Raw genomic sequence first — 24,177 nt, forward strand, 5'->3', positions numbered from 1 at the left:
GCTTATTTACCCAGCCTGAAACCCCATTTGCTAGGAGTGTTCACAGAGGCGTGGACTAAAGAAAGCCTACCTATATCCCAAAGGGAAGCTATGATAGTGGTACTCCCTAAACAGGGCCGAGACCATACGGATGTCAAATCCTATAGACCACTATCGCTTCTAAATACAGACTGCAAAATATTAGGCAAAATATTAGCTAATAGATTAGCCCCTCACATGCACTCATTGATACACACAGATCAAAACGGTTTCATCCCAAAGCGTAACACCTTCCTAAACATTCGCAGACTGCTGAGCATAATGGGGGACACCCCCGCGTTGCACAAGAGGAAATGGTGCTCTCACTAGACATAGAAAAGGCCTTTGATACGCTGGAGTGGGATTTCTTATTGGCTACGATGGCTCGCATGGGAATAGGCCCTAATTACATCCGTTGGGTCCGGACATTGTATTCCAATCCAAGTGCGAGGGTGAAGACGGGCGGGGTGATTTCTGATAGTTTCCTGATCTCCCGGGGGACACGGCAGGGCTGCCCCCTATCCACGCTATTGTTTGCCATAGCAATGGAACCGCTAGCGGCAAGAATACGCCTCATGGAACACGAATGGGGAATAATTAGAAACGGGTTATACCACACGGTCTCATTATACGCAGATCATGCTTTAATATATATCAGAAACGGCTGTACAGTTATTCCCTTTGTAATATCCTTATTGGCTGAATTTGGAAGCCTGTCAGGCCTTGTGGTAAATTGGGAGAAGTCCTGTGTGTTTCCCCTGGCAAAGAGGGCTCCCAATAATCAGGATGCCCCTAAGCTAGGGCACTTAAAGTGGTGCCCGACAACATTTAAATATCGTGGGATAAACATATATCATGACACAGCAGATCTAAGAGACGGGAATCTGGGGAGGGCGCTAACCTCCATAAAAGGCTCCCTGCAATTCTGGAATAAGCTCCCGCTCTCGCCACCCGGTAAGGTGACGATTGCCAATATGTTGATCCTACCTAGGCTGCTATATTATTTTGCGGCCCTGCCGATAACTATTCCCAAAAGCTTTTTCGGCAATTTAAACACAGCTCTACTGCAGCTCATCTGGGGTGGTGGCAGAGCACGGGTGGCACTAACCACGCTGCAACGCCCGCTGGATAACGGCGGCCTGGGAACTCCTAATTTTGAAAGATACTATGCAGCCGCACAACTTCAGTGGGTCCAATATTGGATCCACAGACCAGAGCAGGCTGAACCCATGAGCCTAGAGCCTCGGCGGAACGGGACCCCCCTCATAAATTGGCTGTCGTCTAAGCCCCCCAAAACGGAACAGGTCAACCCATTGCTTGCAGTTGCGCACGTGTGTTGGGCTAAATATGTGCAAAAAGGAGCGGATAAATCTCCTTACTCCCCACACATACCACTAAACTATTTATTGGCGGGGATAGCAGCCGGAATGCAAGCTGCGAGGGTGTGGAGTGAAGCAGGAATACAGACAGTAGGAGACTGTTTTGAGGATGGCAAATTAATGTCGTTCGAGGCTCTCCAGGCCCTCACGGAGATAATCCTGGGTCAGTTCCTGACATACCACGCGGTATGCCACGAAATTAGAAAAATATGGGGGGCAGGTATATTGGAACCAGCGATTTCCCCAGTGCTCCACCAGCTTTTACAATATAATGACCAAATAAAAATAATATCCAACCTATACAAAACCCTCAACAAGACTCCCGAACCACAGGCGGGGAAAGCCTGGGGGAGATGGAACGCAGTACTCCCCACCCCGATCCCACAGGCAGATTGGCCAAAAGCCTTGTCCCACATCCGCGGCGTGTCAAGGAATCCCAGATTTAGGTACACTCAATTCAATTTCATGCATCAAACATATCTCTCCCCAGCCAGGATAAAGCGTATGTTTCCTGATGCTGAGCCAGTATGCCCAAGATGCAAAACACCGTCAGCACCCTTTTACCATATGGTATGGGAATGCCCTAATATACAAACGGCCTGGGTGGAAGTGGTAGGGGAAGTATCCGAGTTAACGGGGCTTGCATTGATAGCAGACCCCAGGCCCTGCCTGCTGGGACTGGGAAAGAGACCAAAAAAACAAAGATACCTACACAAGTTTACAGATCTAGCCTTTTTAATGTACAAAAGACTAATAGCGATACACTGGAAAGCCCCCAAGGCTCCCGACCTGAAATCCTGGCACTCTCTAATATTACGTTGGGCTCGCACTGAACACCAGGTACTAAAAAGAATGGTACGCGAGGGGCGACAACACACAGGGTGCACCACGTGGGAAGATCTGGTAACAAAATTGGAGGCCAAAAACGATGAGATGCCCCCTTGAACCGGGGAACACACTCTCGCAATAATTACGACACAAATCCCCCTGCATCCTCCACTACAGAAATAAAACCCAGAGGGCACCCAGGCACCACAGCACATGCGCACCACCCCTTTTCTCCCCTCTTGTAGCAACTCCGTCACTAAAGTTCCAGCGACACACGAGGAGTAGAAAACCTGGGCAGCTGCCTGCATTTATTATTCTGAATGGAGCCCCGTCAGTCAGCCAGGGTACTCATGCACGCAAAATAGGGCCCACACTGGTCACGAGTGAATACCTTTATAAGATAAATAGCAAAGGATAAACTCATGGCGGGTGCAATTAGAAATGATACTGTAAAACTGGAAGTGTTCCGTCTTGTGCCTATTGGGGGGGTTTGCGATTGTTAAATGGTTTAGATACCAGATATTGCACTGGGTTATCCTGTGGTTGAAAATTAAACAATTTGTATTACATATCTGAAACATAAAATCAATAAAAAATATTTAAAAAATAAATAAATGGAAGTGGCCAGGGGCGCAATGGGCATGTGCGGTTACTTTGTACGCCCGGGACACTTTTGTATTACAGAAAGGACCGCAGACACTTTTGCATCCATTTCTGTAATACAGATAGCGCTGGTGCACATATAGCGCAAGTGCAATCCCCAGCGCATGTTCTCTCATTTGCATGGGAGTGTGCCAACATGCAAATGAGGGAATCCCTTTGCCTCTGCCCAGGCACCCCTTTTTAGACACAGGCGCAGAGGCAAACAAGCTGACATGAGGAGCACTGATAGTGCATCCCCTTAAAGGGGGCACGCTCTCAGGGCGCCCCCTGATAGCTAGTTGATTTTCAACTGCGCTGTGGTGCAAACACAGAAAATGCATACTTTGTATAATAGGGCCACTGTTCTGTGTGGTCTAATGACATCGCAGTGTTTTAGTGCCTCTGTGTCATGCTCCATCTTTTATACATAGTTTAGTGGGGGAATGACACTTTGACTCTAATGCATATGTGCACCACAGATACATTGAACACAACTTATTTATAGGCAACTGAGACACAGGGAAGAACTTACAGAATATATGTACTTACCAACATCTCAACCAACTATGACTTCAATGTAACTCAGGAGGTCACCCTCCCGGCTGACCACATCCACCCAGCGATGCTTCAGTTAGTGCATCATCTGCTCCATTTTGAAAAGATGAATCATGTGCTGCCGCACCTTCTCCCATTTAGTCTTCCTCCCCTGCATTTGAAATGACCTAGCTACTATATTTTGGGAGGTAGTGCATGACGAGCCACAAGAACCCACCAAACCCCTGCTAATTCATGTTTCGGGCTCTGAACATCCCAGATATGTCGATTCCCAAATACAATCTTACACTAAAATATCTAAAAATATCAAACAAACCCACACAATAACGGACCCCCAAAAGACAGACACCTAACAATACACAGGACAAAACAGTACAATAAACAATTACAAAACACAATTCAAATTTTTGGGACACAAAATGGACAGCCCACACTACAACAGTACCAAAATACAGTAACACACTCACCAGCAACCACAATACACAACCTCTACCAAGCACATACAGAAAGGCCATGAGGCAAAGTGAAAGTAACTTCACACTTCCTGGTTTGCAGCACAGCAGAGATGCATCATTTCCTAGGTGGATGTGTCAGGTTTCCACCAAATGTGCTGATTTTTTAAACTTCCAATGGTAACATAGGCAATGTGTGATTTTCACACAAGGCACCACGCAGTAGTTTTGATGCCTTGGCTAGGAAGTGTCACATCTGATGGACTCAATGGCTTAAAAAATTCACATATTACTATAATGCATTGGTTTTTTTTTTTAGACAATGGGGTAAATGGGGTATAGTGTTGTGTGTGTTGAGATGCATATAAACAATTACCTACATCAGTGTATTGCATGGGACTATTCAAGGGGCCGTGCTTGATGAATATGAATGTGTTGCATGTGCATGTTGAGAGTGCCCAAATGTGTGACACATTGCATTACTGATAACCCACTACCTATGGAGGACATTTCCTCTATTTGTGTAATAAAACAGCTTACAAGAAAAAAAAAAGGTATTTTTTAAGTGACTGTATGATGTTATTCATGCGCGCCAAGGTAATATCTGAACAGATTAACAGTACAACATCTGTACCGAATGACAGTACAATGAGATAAAAAGGGGGCCCCACTTACTTAAAAAGCTGTACACCTGCCATTGTTTTTGTACGACGGCGCTAATATTTACAGAGGAGTGTATTTATTTATTTTATATATGGGTGTTAAAATCCTACAGGCATTACATTATAAGTGCACATTTGTCACTAAAAATGTAGAAATATGCTAGCTGTAACTGATTTCACACAACCCAAAATAAATATAAATACCAATAAGATAAGCAAAAAATAATAATGGACAAATACAAACAGAAATGTTGAACAAACACCGGTAATATAGGTCTGGCTTGCATTTTGACTCATGACTGAAACACTGAAAGAGCATACTATGGTGAAAAACAAAACAAAATACAATTGCTTCGGCACACAATACATCTATCTATGAGCTAAAAAAAGTGATGACTGAGGAGTGTCTGTATTTTTGTGCTGTACAATGTTCCCTCGTGTACTGCAATGCAAGCATCCCAGAGGTGAAAAGGTACAGCAAACAGCCAACGGCATCAGGCGAAAGGGAAATACCCCTCAGGTATAAACAAAAGCTCACTATACGTATATTTTAAAGAACTAATAGCAGTAAGTCACACAAACAGTTAGATGGTTGAGCCAAACCTAAAAAGTAAACAATAACGGGGCCCATAAATATAAATGATCAAATAGCAGCTACTGCATTTCACTCAGTCTGTAATCTTGTGCCGCCTACAGGGAGTGCAGAATTATTAGGCAAATGAGTATTTTGACCACATCATCCTCTTTATGCATGTTGTCTTACTCCAAGCTGTATAGGCTCGAAAGCCTACTACCAATTAAGCATATTAGGTGATGTGCATCTCTGTAATGAGAAGGGGTGTGGTCTAATGACATCAACACCCTATATCAGGTGTGCATAATTATTAGGCAACTTCCTTTCCTTTGGCAAAATGGGTCAAAAGAAGGACTTGACAGGCTCAGAAAAGTCAAAAATAGTGAGATATCTTGCAGAGGGATGCAGCACTCTTAAAATTGCAAAGCTTCTGAAGCGTGATCATCGAACAATCAAGCGTTGCATTCAAAATAGTCAACAGGGTCGCAAGAAGCGTGTGGAAAAACCAAGGCGCAAAATAACTGCCCATGAACTGAGAAAAGTCAAGCGTGCAGCTGCCACGATGCCACTTGCCACCAGTTTGGCCATATTTCAGAGCTGCAACATCACTGGAGTGCCCAAAAGCACAAGGTGTGCAATACTCAGAGACATGGCCAAGATAAGAAAGCCTGAAAGACGACCACCACTGAACAAGACACAAAAGCTGAAACGTCAAGACTGGGCCAAGAAATATCTCAAGACTGATTTTTCTAAGGTTTTATGGACTGATGAAATGAGAGTGAGTCTTGATGGGCCAGATGGATGGGCTCGTGGCTGGATTGGTAAAGGGCAGAGAGCTCCAGTCCGACTCAGACGCCAGCAAGGTGGAGGTGGAGTACTGGTTTGGGCTGGTATCCTCAAAGATGAGCTTGTGGGGCCTTTTCGGGTTGAGGATGGAGCCAAGCTCAACTCCCAGTCCTACTGCCAGTTCCTGGAAGACACCTTCTTCAAGCAGTGGTACAGGAAGAAGTCTGCATCCTTCAAGAAAAACATGATTTTCATGCAGGACAATGCTCCATCACACGCGTCCAAGTACTCCACAGCGTGGCTGGCAAGAAAGGGTATAAAAGAAGGAAACCTAATGACATGGCCTCCTTGTTCACCTGATCTGAACCCCATTGAGAACCTGTGGTCCATCATCAAATGTGAGATTTACAAGGAGGGAAAACAGTACACCTCTCTGAACAGTGTCTGGGAGGCTGTGGTTGCTGCTGCACGCAATGTTGATGGTGAACAGATCAAAACACTGACAGAATCCATGGATGGCAGGCTTTTGAGTGTCCTTGCAAAGAAAGGTGGCTATATTGGTCACTGATTTGTTTTTGTTTTGTTTTTGAATGTCAGAAATGTATATTTGTGAATGTTGAGATGTTATATTGGTTTCACTGGTAATAATAAATAATTGAAATGGGTATATATTTGTTTTTTGTTAAGTTGCCTAATAATTATGCACAGTAATAGTCACCTGCACACACAGATATCGCCCTAACATAGCTAAAACTAAAAGCAAACTAAAAACTACTTCCAAAAATATTCAGCTTTGATATTAATGAGTTTTTTGGGTTCATTGAGAACATGGTTGTTGTTCAATAATAAAATTAATCCTCAAAAATACAACTTGCCTAATAATTCTGCACTCCCTGTATTTTTGGACAAGCTTCTTTCCTTACATTAAAGTTGGTTAGTTGTTATGCCCATTTACCTCTTTTCGCAGCAGTACTTACCGTGAGACAATTATATGTGAGGAAGTTGGCCATCACGTGCCCCCCCTTGAGGGGGTCTGGTTTCATCTCAGTGTCGCTGAATATTCCCGAGAGGCTGGGCATGGTGCTGGTGCTCTGAGGCCCGACATACAGGTTCTGCATCTCCAATCCACCCAGCCTTCGAATGCTGTACTTACACTGGGCACATGACAGATATAGAGAAAGAAAGAGAAGCTTCAGTATTACAATAAAATAATGATCTCATGAAAGCATTCAACGGCTACCATAACATTTAATTCTTTAGTGGGAGAAAGCTAATCTTAAACCCTAGTGGCACAAGGTCCAAAAGTGCAGGATCCATGCCAAATGTTCAGGATAACCACTGGCTTTTTAAACTAGCATTATTTATATAATTTATTTCATATGGTTATCTTGGTAATATGGCATGGTTCTGGTAGTAATGGACCTAAGGTTTGCCACCCTTAGGCAAAGCAATGCCTGCATATAACGATGTTGTTTAACTTACACAACTGGATTTAAAGTTGAATTTACTTTTTGGTACAGGATTTCAGGCCAACTGCACTCTCCCGCTTCCCAAAAGAAGTTCGGAGAAAAACACAGCGCATATGCAGATTTTGTATTTCACCCGAAACCTCTACAAATATTGAAACGAAGGCTGCAGAGACAGGGGAAGGATCTCAGTCAGGAGATTTGCCTTGTTTTCTTCCATTGCATATACGTAATTAAAGAACCTCTGCTGTCTTCTTAATGACTGTATTGAAGGATACCATCTAGGCATAATGCCTTCCTAAATGGCTTATCCGCTCCATCTCTGGAGAGGTGTCAATGCCAATCACATTTTGAAGGGCCAATTAGTAAGCTGCGTCCATTTAGTGGGAGGGAACAAATTAGCTTCCTCACTGATATCATCATCATCTTTGCCGCTGTATTATCCAACGTCTGAGTCAGTTCCAAAAATGTCACCCACCCTTTGCCAGTATTCGTCTGTAGGCAAAGGTGTAGAATGAGACTCCTCCCTGTACTGGACCTCCTCCCACTAGTTTTTGTGCTTGCCTCCTCGAGTGCATTAGTATGGTCTTGGTTTGAAGTATAGGCTCCGAAATAGGAGCCCACACCAGTGTTGGAGTCAGTGATGGAGCTACCGTTGGAGCCCAGGGTGCGAGTGCAGCCCCAACAGAGGAAGAGCCTGCAGGTGGTATCCCAGTCAGAGGCCCAAAGGATTGATGCAGTCCAAACGTGCACTAGAGGGACCCATGGCACTATGAAAGAAAAGCACCAATGATATAGAAAGAAAGACACTAGCATGCCAAATCAGACATTTTGGTAATACTTAAAAAAGATTAAGATTTCACATACTAAACAATGATACATAAAATCTTGCAGAGAAAAATAAATAAAAAGATACTTACCTTCAGTAACTATCTTTCTTTTCAACATTCTACCTACCTTCAGAATCCTCACCGATTCAATATCCCCAGGTTCCAGACTATTTCCGGAAAGAATTCATAGCTCTCCTACGCTGGGAGGGGGCATCAATGCATTGAAAGCAGCAACAGTGTGATATCACTGGGATCATAGAGCACCCACCGGGAACACTTAAGTTAATTTCCTATATATTTTTCCAAGCTCTTGCAGGCAGGGCTGGGTGAAAAACAGATCAATTTGAGGCAGTGCAGTACCTATAAGCATCCTTCAAAATTGGGAGGTGCATGGGATAGATGAGAAATCTGTGAGTAGAGTATCCAAAGGAAAGATTATTAGCAAAGGTAAGTAACTTTTTCTTCTGATCGATGATTCTACCTGCAGATTCCTCTACTGTTGAGCAGGTTCCAATACATGACCTCTCTGAGTTCTTAGGTCTGAAGACGAGGAAATCCCGGAACACTGAGCATGCGAAATGGCTATCCCTCCTCACCGGGGCACAGCATAATGCAAAAGTGTGGAGAGATGCCCATGTCAATGCAATGCAAATCTCGGCCAGAAATACATCTGGCAAGCGCTGAGGTCGAAGACATTGCTATTTTGGAATAAACCCCTCCCCATGGAGCAGACACATGTTATTAGTCACAGCATTTTCTAGTGCCCATTACATTTTCACCACAATTACAGGCAACTTAAAAAGATAGCTGGTATTTTATTCTGGAGGAAACTACCAGTGTTGGTAAAAAAAAATAAAGCCAGCCCCCTGCTTACAAGACAGAATATTTAAAAAACGAGTAAGATGGCAGTTAAAAGTATTTCTTGGATTTTAATGGTGGTCTAAAGTGCTACATGATTAAACAGGAGATAATAGGGACGGGTGGAAATGCTCTTCATGATGAGCTTTACTGAGGTCATGATTTCTCACAATGAACATCACTTTAGGATTTCTGTTTGGCTTTCTCTCTGAACACAGCAGAACACTCAAAATGACAGGAACCAGCCAAAACAAGCAAATTACATGTCTGCCATAGGCCTATCCTTAACTGTTACTATGCATGCAAAATATGCAAAATTAGCATTACCCAAAATAAAGTCCTGCAAAAGTTTGCAGCAATTTCTTCAAAGGGAGACTAGTTTCAGCAAAGATTTCTCACAGGAGTCATTTTCTTCTTGAACAGGAACCCTTGCTTGAATCCTATGCATTTTTTAAAGTTATCCAATTCAGTTTTAACATACAATACTGTAAAATTTAATTCAGCAAACATTTGCAAAATGAAATTTCACACAGGCCTAGTCTGCACCAATAGAACGTTGAGAGGACAGAAGAGCCTTTTTTCACTTTGCTATGCGACCAGAACACTCATTACACAGTTAGTGGCCCATCTGGCTTATGACAGCCACAGTGTTGCCAGGGGTCCGTATATTTTCACTCTGAGATTTTACCTGTTTGAAGGACTGAAATCTGAATGTATAAATCTAGCAGAAATGAGGAATTACTGGGGGACTGGACCTGGAATTGACAGTTCCATGCCAATTTCTTATTTCTAAAGGGACTCTGAGGGTTCGTCTTATAATGGCCCAAATTTTTCCCATCCCCAGAATTACTGGTATGGGTAACTCTGGGGCTGAGGAAAATCAAGGCCATTTTATGGGCCACTCATAATGAGGGCCTAAGAGTCCTACTGACCTCAATAGAAAAAGTGCACTAAACAAGCATAGATGTAAATTCACTCAACTACGAGGTATAGCGGGGTGACATCATGCATCCTTTGAGACACAGTGAAATCACAGGGGTGACCTCCTGATAGAATGTTGGCTCCTCAATAACATCTTGTTTGCTGCTGTGTGGTTGGAGAAAGGAAAAGAAAAGGAAGCTACACAAAGTACTGATTGTTCTTAGAGCCACGTCAATTTTCTGTTCTTGTTTGGTCTTCATGAATCACCCATAATAAAAGAGATAGTAATTGCAGTGACAGCGGTACCAAAGGACACAATAAATGTAGATGCTGCGCCACCTAAATACTCCAACTGTGGGAGCCGAAAAATATACGTACAACAGTCTTATTTCCATTCATCTGAATAAAATTCCACATCAGTTCTCAACAGAACATTTTACCTTGGTTTTCATGAAGTCCACTAGATTTCTGGCTAAGGTAGACATCCTTTTCTTCTGGCTCCTCCATACTTTGTCATCATCGTCCCTGCTGTGCTCAGTTCCTAAGCGCGTGCTGATGACGTTTTCCCACAAAGATCGAAGCTGGACTGTCGAAGTCAGAAGCTCCAGAGCAGTCTCAGCTTCACCAACAGAGATCTCAATCCATCCATCTGCAACAATCCGACAGCAGTCAGCGCTTGTATCTATTGAACGGGACAGCAACAGCAGAGCCTGGAGTAAAGAAAATAAATGTAAGCTGATAAGAAGCAACCACCTTTGAGGAAGAATCAGAAATGCAAAAGGTTTTTTTTCTTCTTTTTTTTAGAATATTTTACTGCATTCTTCACATTGGGATTACTATATCAAAGTATTAATATCGAACTATATTTATAGTGACTCCTACTATACTGCCAAAGTAAGTACATGGGAGTTTACAACAGTAAATATATGTTTTTACATCTAATGACCTTCAGCATATAGTGACTGTAGATATGGAATCAATAAATGTGAAAGTTGATATTATTGACCGCGATATGATGTCAGACAATCTTCGTAACAGTCAATTTTAACAGTAAAGAGGGCACAGTATATATTTTACTTTTAGGTACTTGGTACAGTGCAGCACCAGCTCTGGGGTGCCTTGGAGTGTTCCACAGAGAACACAGTACTGCAGCAGCATCTTGAACCTAGGGTTCTATACACAGAACAATATAGAGTAGTATGCCTGAGCCTGATTTACAGAAAGAAGGATCTTACTGGGGTTGGCAAATGTAATTGGGAGTGTATTAGACAACACCCTTTATAGCTGATTTCTTATGCTACAGTACATTTCACATATTTATAATTTCAGGCAGGTCTTCCCCTAACTCGTATGCTTTTTTGGCTAACTGTCAAAGCTGTGATTATAAGGTGGGTTTTTAACTTCTAAGATCAGGAGCCACACTTCCTCCTGATACATCGACTAAATTTAGCATCCAAATGACCTAATGTGTACATATATTTGTGGAGAGCACATTTTGCTACTAAGAATACTTTCACACTGGGGGTCAAAAGCTGAGTTTAGCTTAAAATTCACCTGTTTATCTTTTCGTGAAAACATATGCACCCACCCCATTGCTCTTCCTTGCTTCCTGCAAAAACATTTTAAGGACACTGCTGATTCAGAGCTGCTGATTTTCTATTGAAAAGTCCTTATTAACCAATCACCAACTGACCTTAGGCTACCACATCCTAAAAGTAAAAGGACTGAAGTGTTAACACTTCAAGAACTTGGCTATCGAGGCAGTATCACCTCAAGCAGCAGGCAAGAGAACTGAAGTGTTGTCCCAAAAAGGGGCAGGCATTAAGACTGAGGTGATAATCTCGGGACGAGACAAAGGGCAATGGAAAGCTGATGCATAAAAAATGTATATAGGTTGGCTGCCAGGAGATTTAGAGGGGGTGGCAAAGTCAGACAATGACATCCAGTGAAAGGGAAATATGGGATAGACCGTGGCCTTCATTCGAAGTACAGGACCATAAGCACAACAATGACTGGTCACACGGTTGCTGCTCGGAGGCCTAATCCTTCTCTGTGCTCTGGGCATACCAAGAGTCCAAACTTCTAAAAACATACAACAAAGCAGTACCTGAACCACCCTAGCTGCTGCTTGACAGAAGTGGAATAAAAAAAAGCCACCAATGTCAATGCACTGGAGAACTGGTGAGCCTACCTCTCCTGCTAACTCTCCTCTTACTTTGTAATAAACTAATACAACCATAGAAGGTCCACTTCTGAATTTGATATAGGTTGCTAACTCAGCTCCGTAGGAAAGAAATCCTTACTATTTAGGGTCTCTAGCATCAATGAGTGTTACAGACCACTCTTGGCACATCTATAAGCACCATTTAAAGAACCAACAACACCATCCTCTATTTGCTCCTGCCAGACCACCTTTTATCATGACAATAGCTAAACCCAGCCTTCCAACACACCATCCAAAAACACCCTTCCCCTCTCTTCACCAATTACATACAACCATACAATCCATAAACTCCAGTCCACCACACATATTACCTCTTCCAGTGAACAAAACTAACACAAACATCACTAACCCTCGTCCATCTCCTTTTACACATCTCATAAAGTCTTCTCTAAAACATTTCAACACCCCCGTTCTAATACCACCCACCAGCACTAACTCACATACAAATTCTTCACAGAAAACCACTACATCAATATCTCCTCTCACTATTCCACAAAAACAAAACCACCAACACACATCAGCACATCAAAATTACACTTTTATACTTTCCATCACACCCACACTCATGACTACACAAGTAATACAAATCCTGCCCAATATTTACTTCTAAATTCTCACTCTTCACAAACATCTACCACAAGCACTCCAATACAGCAACATTGATTCACCCACCTCTCATCCATTTGCACAATTTAGAGCATTACATTATGAATTACATGCTCCTCCACCACCCCAAGCCAAAACAACATGCAACTCTTAACAACTTTGCATCCCTTGTCTATTGCACAATAAGGCTACTCCACAAACAAAACTACACCCATCATGTCACCCTCAGCCACCAGGTCCACCACCAACACACATAGACCCAACAAAATGCCTCCTAAGCCTGCTGGAAGAGGAACACTACATTGAAAAACAGGACTATTGTGACCCTCATACAGTTATCACAACTAAGAACACACCTGCTAGATGCTCAAAATATACTGCTCACCCTTCTCTGAAACAAAACAACAGCGCCACAAACACACATTTTCTAAACTGCCTGCTCACAAATGCTCGATCACTCTAAAAAAAACAAGCACCACATCTACGACCTGTTCACTGGCACACAACTTGACTTACTATTCATAATGGAATTATGGTTGGGAGATGGCATGGCCCCAGTGCTGCAAGAAGCCGTTCCTCCAGGCTATCAAACCATCACACAAAACCATGTGGGCAAGAGAGGAGGTGGACTAGCTATTATATTCAAACAAGCAATAAATCTCTATAAAACACACAACATTTCCATACAAGTTTGTGAGGCCCTCCTCACCAGATGCAACCCTACACCAACTTCCTTCTGTAACTTTCTCCTCCTTTAAAGATCTCCACCTAACAATTCAATATTCCCAGACACTTTTCTAGATACAATTTCAAAACTTATAACAGTATACTCAAACCTATAAATTCTTGGGGACCTAAACATTTGGTTTAACAAACCCAATATGCCCATCCAAAAGCTATTACCACTGGCCTAGTCACATTGAACCTAAATCAGATTGTACACAATCCCACACACATTGTTGGGCACATCCTAGAAGTCATTTTTGCAAAGCCTGAACTAGTTACCGTTGAAAGCATCACGCCAATCACATGGTCAGACCACCATTTGGTAACTATCCAACATACAACACCACACATCAACACACCCCATAGCACCTTACATATATACATCTATCAACCATGGAGCAAACTCAATTTTGAAGACTTAGAAACACAACTAACAGCCAACACAGATCTAGACACAATACATTCAGTTCCAAAACTTTATGGGTGATTACAGGAATCTTTTGAAATCCTAATACCAGTCAGAAAAACTAAACAAGACAAAAGAAAAACAACACCTTGGAGAAACACAGAACGTAAAAAAATAAAGCAGCACATCAGAAGGTTGCAAAACAAACAACATTCAAGACAAACTTCAGCTACACAAACGTAACAGAATATCCAAATCATCAATCAAAAAAGCTATAAAAAAAGGCACTACTCAGACAGTATTCTGAATGCTAAATCTGCAACTAAAGAATTTTATAAAATTCTCTATCAATTTGGAAAAAACAAAATGCAAGGAAGGGAGTCATCCCTCTACTCAAGATTTCACAAACAAACTGGCAACTCATTACACAACCAAGGCAGACACACTGGATTCCTATTTAAAACACAAGAAAACTATCAGCACCAACCCATTTCCTAAAAATTCCCTCCAAGAGTAAACCACCTCAGCCTTTGCACTCCTTCCAACAAATATCACAAGATGAATTCATGGATTTGGTCAAAGCTAGCAGGCCTTCCGGCTGCCCTTCGGACCCTTGTCCACCACACATCTTCAGAACATTCTTTTATCTACTTCTGCTGCCACACCGGTAAGAAGAATCATCAATAACTCTTTAACTACAGGAACTTTTCCTGAAGACATACATATGTTCGTAATTAAAGAAAACAAACCTAGACCCGCAGGACCCCAACAACTACAGACCAATTACAAATGGACCTTTCCTGGGCAAACTGATATAAAGAGCAGCATTCGCCCAGATGTCACAGTTCATTGAAGACTACTCTATACTTTCAGACTACCAAACTGAATTCTGCCCAGGAAGAAGCACTGAATTAGCACTCACAGCAATCTCGGATGATCTTAAAAACACAGTTGACCACAATGGATTTGCTGCACTACGTCTCTTGGACCTCTCAGGTGCCTCTGATACCTTTGACCATTACACCCTAATTCAAACACTTCACGAAGGCAACATAGAAGGGACTGCGCTCGAATGGATTACATCCTACCTTCAAAACAGAACTAATATTATCTACTCTACCCCTTCTCATCCAAACTCTACCTCACAAAAGCAGGGGTCCCCCAGGATCAATCATCTCACCTATGCTTTTCAACATCTATATGATGTCATTACCAGAATTGATCAATGATTTTCAGCTCACATGCTAGAACTATGCAGATGACACACAAATACTACTTAAATTGGAATGCCCCAAAGACATTGAAAACTCTCAAATATTCAGTTGCCGCAGAGCCGTGGATCAGTGGATGACTTGGAGCAATCTTAAACTGGATGCTTCCAAAACAGAATTCACATGTGGCGAATGGAAAAATTATGACCCACCGTGCGCCTGGCCTGACGATCTCGGACCACCTTCTCAAGTATCCAAGGAAGTTAAAAACCTTGGAATTACCATGGACTCCAAGTTAACAATGAATGTCCGAATGGACAAATTAGCACGATCAAGATTCATCACCTTGAAGACTCTGCAACGCATCTTACCCCACCTCGGATTTCCATACAAGGTGCAGGCTCTCTCTTGTACTATCCAAACTGGATTATACCAATGGCCTCTACCATGGATCATCTTCTGTCTATTATGAAAAAACTAAAACGTATTCAGAACTCAGCTGCCAGGCTAGTATAACATGTAAAGTCACAGGCCCACATCTCCCCTGCCTTGTGAGCACTGCATTGGTAACCCGTTGCCAGAAGATCCACCTTCAAGCCTCATTGTATCACCCACAAAGCTATACATGGAACAGGACCACTTTTCATCAGAAACAAAATAACCAAAGACATTCAACAAAGAAACCTCTGCTCAAGATTAGCACCCCCCCTGAAAACACCACCATAAAAGAAAAAGACTAGAGGTGGTACATCCTTCTCTGTTCAAGCAGCCAAACTATGGAATTCATTACCTCCAAATATAAGATCCACGGATAACGATTTTGTCTTCAGAAGGCTACTTAAGAGTTGGCTCTTTCCTTCATAACCACCATTATCAAACAGCAATGGACTGCATATGCCTGTGTTGATAAATATTTATAATCTGATTATGTGTATATTCTAGATATGTATAGTTCTTTAAGAAATATGTATTGTTACTATTTCATAATAATAAATTATACACATACTCTTTAAGCCTGTTCAACAATGTATATTTACTCACGGTTAAATATATATATATATATATATATATATATATATACATATATATATATATATACACACATATATATATATATATATATGTGTGTGTGTATATATACATATATATGTGTATATTATTCTATGCTTAACATGTTCATAGATCATTGCATGGCTCCTAGATAAGTTGTTATATTAGATACTTATGAATCCCTGCTTTCTTTTTTATATCACAATGAGCAAATGTTATCTTAACTATTTCACAACAAGCATTTCGCCATTGAAAATTTGAGTAAAGATAAATGAAGGATAGAAAAGTACATTTATTAATTAACATCAAATATTACAAATCTTGAAAGTTTGTTTATACAAAACTACTTTACTTCTCATAATTATATACCCATCATTATATTCCTTGCACATATAATCCCTTACTATGTATTTACATATCTATTTATTTATTACTCTAGTCCTACTGTACTGGAGAAAACTAAAAATAAATCAAATAAAATCTATAAACAAAATAAAAAATATAAGTAATTACATTTTAAAATATATATATATTTCGAAGTGAAGTCTGGAATGTGGAAACAATAATGCAGCGTTCCCAGCTGGGCTCTGGAACGCCCATATAATTATCAACGTTTCCTCTTATCTTCAAGGAAAGCCAGGACTCCTCCAGAATGCTGTCAGTATAAACAAAATTTATTGTGGAGAAAAGACTCCCCTCCAACGCGTTTCGGCCATAGCCTTGGTCACGGATGGAGTGGGTATACACACACATCTAGAAATAATACTAAACATAAAAAACAGACTACCGTCTACATCACAGTGTAAACACTAACTTTGTTAACAATGTTGTATATGAATAAGGATGTTTGCACTATTCTAAGATGGACGCTAATGTGAGGGTGTTTACACTGGGATGTAGACGGTAGTCGTTTTTCTATGTTTAGTATTATTTATAGATGCGTGTGTATACCCACTCTATCCGTGACCAAGGCTACGGCCGAAACGCATATATATATATATATATATATATATATATATATATATATATATATATATATATATATATATAAATAAACATTTAAAAAAGTAATATACATTTTACTCTGTTGTAAGCTTTACTCTGTCTCTCCATCACCCTATATCTCTATCAATCTGTCCTCCATCCCCACTCTGACTCATCCCAAACCCAACCTACTACTTTCATCTCCAAAATAACCCTAAGCTCTTCCCTCATCTACCACATCTAGCTCACCACCCCAAACCTCACTTTACTACTATGATCTCGCAAACAATTCTACTAAATTCTCCCTCGTTTATCTCACCTTTGACTCATCCAAAACCCCTCTTGCTAATATGATCTTCCTAACCCCTTTCCACAGACTTTTCCCTCCTCCACCTCTCCTTTACTCATCCCAAGCCTCATCCTAATTACTATAAACTCCCAATTAACACTTCTGGATTCTTCCCTCCTCTATCCCTCCATTACTCTAGTCAATCCATATGACCAACTCACATATCCTCTGCTCAAATTAACTCATAGTAATACTAATACTGAACTCATATTTCCCTATACTACTCCACCACTAATTCCTCTTGGGTTCCGGAGTAGCGTGCTACTCACCAAAAAGTGCCTTGATGCCTTGTCAGGGTTAGTAAGCGCTATATAAATACAATTACAAAATGAAATGATAATTCATGGAGCAAGAATGCAACAATGGTGACAGAGTTAAAACTGTCCAGCATAAATCAAGACTAACAGCTCACAAATACGGCACACAAAGATCCAGCATTACATCCTATATAAAATCCATATTTTAATTCTCTAATTAAACACCACTTCTCGAAATCCAAAAATGTGACTCTGCAAAGTAGAACAGCAAACCAGTATCAATCACAACAGAAAAAAACAGCAAAATTATTTATCTGCAGAAAAGCAGGCAATGGGGCAAAGATAGCAAGAGTTTGGGGCTTGGGATGCTCTAAAGCAAACTAATACATAGCATCCTAAAATGAATTGTTCCTAACACACAATCAGCACAATCAAAATGAATTAAAATTGAGGACAATACTACGTCACATATCCTTGTTATCATATAAACAACAGATATCTGAGTATCAGAAAATTCTACAATACTTGATATAATGGTAGCCGGAAATGATTGCATCACTCACCAGCCAAATCCCAACAACGTGGTGCAGCTCCAGTTGCTACCTACAAAACCAATTGCCACTGATCCAAAGTCAAGATAACACCATAAAATCACCTTCAAACGTTATACGTAATCCAACTATCATCTAAAATGTTCTTTCATATTCTCACAATATACAATCTACCAGGAAAAGCTCTATAGTCATATTCTGGCTTCACAACCTTTGTTACTCTACAACATTAAAATAACACTTTCCTAAAAAAGTAATACTGCTCACAGTTGGGTATTATGAAGAAGAAAAGTATTTTTGCTAGAACTATAGAGCCCACACGCTCTTGATGAATCAGTATCTCCACGCTCTCTAGAACCCTGGGGAGAGTACATCATGCAAGGACACAGCTAGAGCGAACAATACAATGTGATAACAGAGTGAAATAAGTACATGAAAATAAAGTACTAGTAAAACACAAATTATTAGGACAGAACACAACTTCCTCTTCTTTAAAACTAACACTGCATAACTAAGAACAAGACAAATCAGGAGCACAATAAAACTGTTATGTGATACAGTATTCCAACATTTATGAGCATTATTATGTTGTGCAACAACCTTGCTGACATTTGGGAGCATAAGAAACCCTCTTCCTAGAATCACTTACGCAACCAAAACCTATGTTAATGGGTTGTTCATCTGAGTGTGTTCAGAACTGGACTGGACAGTAGGGCAATCAAGCAGTGACTAAGGGATGGTCAGACAGATCAGTGTGTGGGCCAGTTTTTTGACTGTGGGCTTTTTCTATAGTCTGCTTACCACGTTTTTACTGTTGATTTCCAGGATATTAAAAAACATTGCCTGCAACAGGCACAAATGCATGCAGTTTCTCAGTAGCCTGCAGAGCACTTTTACAGTGTGTATTTACAAGTTCAAAACAACCCTAACCTGCAAACATGGATCTCTTTTTTAGAGAAGTATTTCACTCATGGGGGGCACTTTTACTTTTGTGTCCGGGACTGTTTTCTGTCTCAGTCCCACACAGAGTGTGTCACATCAATAGTGTGCAGGGTTTGCACAAAAAATAGTACCACAAAAAGAAAAAAAAATGATCAGTCTTCTTTCAAATATTAATAATTATGCCAAAACATCTTCTTTCCTTCTGAGTCTTTTGCATTTTAAGAAATGTAATGAGTGTGGTTACTAAACTAGACTGAATGAGAAACAGTTAATATGCACAAGGACAACGACTAGCCTGTTTCCTTTTAAAAATAACTTTTTATGATCAGTAGGTTTACTCAGACTTCGAGACTTTGAGTCACATCTTCATGATATGGCCTCTGTATTCCCTTTCTCCTCCCCAGACAATGATTTGATGATTAAACTGCGTCAGGGGTGGCATAAGCTATTTTATTAGTGTTGCCTTAATTTTTGTCACATGATTTCAACTTTGCTGGATTCTGGCTTTATATTTACAGAGATATGTGCCAGAGATGTAAAGTTCCTCAGACACTGAAATTCAGGTTCAGTGTGAACTTCCGACTGAAATCTAAATGAGGGTTGCAGTTTGGGTACGTACCCTTTTGTTGTACTATGGTGTAAACTGGGCAGTGCAGCCAGCAGCCACGCATTTGAGCCTTCGCTGTGCTGCCTGCTGTGCATGCACCAGAGCTGGCTCAATGAAGCGCTTGTTTTTAATCATTATCTCGAAGCCATGATCGATAATCACAGATTGGCTGTAAGTGCCCAGTATTAGTTCTTCCATGCACGGGTGTTAATTTTAGAATGACATAACATGATGTGTATTTGTAAACATTCACCCATTAGATATTCTAGTGCTGAATAACAACGGTTGTTTTACAGCTAAGGTGTAATGTCCCACTCTGAAATGGGGAACACACTTAAAAGTGGCTGTGCCCAGCACAGAGCGGGCAGTGCACAGGAACGCACCAAATTACCTGTTCTCAATGCAGGTGCAAATCAGTACCTCCACTGTGAACAGTGCATTACTGAAAGACAGACCAGGAATTTGAAGCAGCCAGTCCACCTTTCATTGTGCACGTGGCAACACGGCCTGCGTCTAAAAAGGAGTAGGAGGTTCTCCTGAAGGCAGAAGCAGGAAGTGACTGCACCTGCCTATAGAGGGGTGCTTGTAGTGTCCCAAGGGCCCATTGTCTCCTCTTCAGTGGGTGGGGGGAGCTGGGAGTGCACTGACTGTGTTCACGTGCGTGTGATACGTAGTCAGTATGCCTCCTGATGGCCTCTTTGCCTTCATCTGTAATATGGCACAGGTGCAAAGGCAAATAATTCTCTAATTTGCATGGGGCCACGCCCATATGCAAATAAACAAAAACACGCACATGTTCTGCATTACAAAAGGGGCATCATGTTTATGCAGCCACTTTTTACTACAATAGTGCTCCAAGGTGCAAAACGTTGGCACCCACGGCTCGATAAAACGGCCCCATGTGTTTATTGTTACAAAACTGAACAGTATTCATTTTACGGACCTCAGAAGGATGAAACATGTGACCGTGAGCACAAACAGTAATTTTGAGAGTACCTGTTACAATTCTCTGAGCCCCCAAGCCCTGCTGTTTCCTTTTGAAGTGTCATCTCCAAGAGGTTTTTGAGGCTGACTGGGTAAATTTCCAGCAGCCCTATCTCCCAGTTTGCTGAAATTATAATCCACCTAGTCCACCTCTGCCTTCCCAAAGGGGCACCGTCTGAGGATTCCTTTCAGGGTGCCACCACCTGGACATTATTGGGCTTCTGTGGGATAGTTCTGCAAGGTTGCTTTCCGGTACACACCAATGCAAAACAAGTTTCAAATAGGTTTTAGAAACTGTCAGTGTGTGCTAGACAGCTAATGTATAAGCTGTAGAATACAATTTTACAGGTTTTTAGTTTCTAACGCACCACACCTGGTGTCAGTTTTACTTCATCCAATCCTGTTTTTTTTGGAATCGTGTACTCCAGGTTTTTTGTTCCTAGGTATATATAATGGACTCTAACTCCAAAATTGCATTGAGCATTGACTGTATGAGCTTAGGACATTTAATGTGATGGGAAAACTCCAGATCTGATTTATCATCATTCTTTAACTTTGGGGATTAGATAGGCAGCCACATTATAACTTTTTTTTTTTTACCAATGCTTTCTGCTCTTATCATTAGAAAGTAATAACGTTATTAATGTCATAGAGAGTCAGATTAGACACTTATACAGCTCTAATAGGCCCAATGTCCTAGTGTGTCATCCGTCGTTTCTCTCATTCATCTAGGAAAATGCATCAGTGTGTGTATGTATGCTCAGTGACATCTTTCACTTTTGAACCATGGGACAAGATATGTTTTCTTCATTCATGGAAACACATATGGGTGAACTTCTAGCACTTGTATGAAATTAGCACGTAATAAGGTAATGTAGTACGTGGAAGGCTTCATCAGAGAACGAATCCGGCAGCATTAATTGTCATTATGTCCAAGTGGACAAGGTGGACGAGCAGGGTTTTGGGAACAGGGCTGGCAGAGAAGTTATCCAGAGTCAGATTAGACACTTATACAGCTCTAACAGGCCCAATGTCCTAGTGTGTCATCCGTCGTTTCTCTCATTCATCTAGGAAAATGCATCAGTGTGTGTATGTATGCTCAGTGGCATCTTTCACTTTTGAACCATGGGACAAGATATGTTTTCTTCATTCATGGAAACACATATCGGTGAACTTCTAGCACTTGTATGAAATTAGCACGTAATAAGGTAATGTAGTACGTGGAAGGCTTCATCAGAGAACGAATCCGGCAGCATTAATTGTCATTATGTCCAAGTGGACAAGGTGGACGAGCAGGGTTTTGGGAACAGGGCTGGCAGAGAAGTTATCCTATTTCCTCACCATGGTTGTTCTAACTGAATTAACGAAGGATAGATTATTTCCCTGTGTGTGAGATTCCAAACACAAACTAACAAAAACATGTTTTCCTCAAAAACATGCCCAATTACGCAACAATTGCTGATTAGTATAAACCTAATTAGACAAATCAGAAATAAAAGTATATTCGGCTGAATGTTATTTCACCTTTCACGAATATTAGAGATAATCCCATGGTAGATAAAGCCTTGGGCTTTGGGGATAGAGGTGTGCCAGTGCAGAAACTATAGTGCTATTTTCCCGGGAATTACGAAGGCTCTCTACATGGAAGGCAATTTTAGATCTTCCTCTAATGGGGGTGGGGTTTCCTGTAGTTCTACCCAGGGGACAACGGGTCCCTAAAGTGAAAAATTATCTTAGGTACTACATTTAAGAGTCAACAGAAAGTGGTACGATAGTGATTTGATTGACTTGGTACATAACTCTGGTTAAAAATTAAACCAAACCTAGCAAGAATCTTTAACCTGTTAAAGACCCACCTATTCATAGATAACTAAAAACAATAAGCGGTCAACAAAACCTTGAGCACAACCAACATTATCGCACAAATCACAAGCACAATAAACTAGGCTAGACCCCTTCATTCTAAGTACACGTCAGGATTCCTCTGTTTTTCAGTTGTATATGTGCAACTAACAACATTTATATTGTAAATTAGCTACATATGTTATTTTAAAATTGTGCCTTAAAATGAAAGGTACCCATTCGAGAAGGAATATGAGTTTGAAAAGTGTAAATATTTCCAGTCTCTGAGGCAATTGAACTCATACTGTAGCATATGACCGGTACACACCTCTGAGGGTTATTGCTTCTTGTATAGAGATCTGTGTGAAACTGTACATCCCGTATTTGAATTCCTGAAAAATAAACTCAGGTTTCTAAACTCAGAGGCTCATAAATGAGTACCACTGAGTATGGTAACAATGATGCATTGGCAGAGGCAGTAGTGCGAACAGATACCTCTGGGACATTAATCTGACCTGGCAGCTGTAGTATGAGAATCTCTGCACCCTACTCGAATGCTGGCCTTCAGAACGCTACTGTTTTCTTTACCCTTTAATATTACATGTGTTACAATGACTGTTTTAAGTCGACGACATGTCTTTAGCTTACGGTATTATCATTTGTCAGGAGTTAACCACTTCACCAAATTAAGACTGACTTTTATGAAATTATCAACAGGCCTGTGCCTCTGATAGAGTATTGGGCAGGGACCATCAGCCACATTAGAACAAGCATTTTTAGTATATCATCCCTTATACGCTTGCTCTTCTATTACATCTCTTTGTAGACTGCAGTTCCTCATCTTGCAGTGATCTGCATATCTCTCTATAATTTGTGCTGCTGAAGGCTGTGCCACATTCTCTCTCTGCAGGCTGTAATTACATCAACCTTCTATATCTTATTAATCTTTAAATCACTGTAGGATGTGAAAACAAACCTATCCATAGGTTAAGATACATTGTTGATTAGGCTGTAATACATAATGTATTATAAAATGCAGAAAAATTATCTATCCATAGTGTTAGAAATTGGGTCTCTAGTTGATAGAGGTATACACCCTCGTCCGAGTAGGGACCACAATCCTAGTCAGGGTAAGTCACAACACAATTCAAATTATCCTGTGCTCACCATCTGGTAGCTTGGCACAGTGCAGGCAGGCTTTACTTAGAAGGCAGTGTGTAAAGTATGTGTGCAATAACTCATACAGTAACACAGTGAAAACACCACAAAAATTACTCCATACCAGTTTAGGAAAATAGATAATATTTATCTGAATAAAATAAGACCCAAACGACAAAAATCCAATATGCACAAGTCAAGATATCACTTTTTAAAGGTTTAAATGAGTCTCAATCCTTAAGAATCAACAGGTGTATACTTTTAACACACAGTACCTGGGATGCGCCAAAAATAATGATGCACTGGGGC

General features: G+C 40.9%; 1 protein-coding gene across 4 annotated transcripts in view; it reads right to left on the bottom strand.

The window, feature by feature from the left end:
- The window catches only part of DHX34 (DExH-box helicase 34), a 387,340-nt gene that overhangs the window by 123,819 nt on the left and 239,344 nt on the right, over positions 1 to 24,177 (bottom strand). For 3 of the 4 annotated variants that reach the window (XM_069207613.1, XM_069207612.1, XM_069207614.1), the window contains 2 exons: positions 10,412 to 10,681; positions 6,874 to 7,050 (listed from right to left, as the gene is read on the bottom strand). In XM_069207613.1, the coding sequence (XP_069063714.1) occupies positions 6,874 to 7,050; positions 10,412 to 10,681 (447 nt within the window). Of the gene's footprint in view, positions 1 to 6,873; positions 7,051 to 10,411; positions 10,682 to 15,919; positions 16,043 to 24,177 lie in introns of those variants that run through there. The other variant, XM_069207615.1, reaches the window with a different exon arrangement.

Source organism: Pleurodeles waltl, chromosome 9 (genome assembly GCF_031143425.1).
Source record: "Pleurodeles waltl isolate 20211129_DDA chromosome 9, aPleWal1.hap1.20221129, whole genome shotgun sequence".
Classification (NCBI taxonomy): domain Eukaryota; kingdom Metazoa; phylum Chordata; class Amphibia; order Caudata; family Salamandridae; genus Pleurodeles; species Pleurodeles waltl.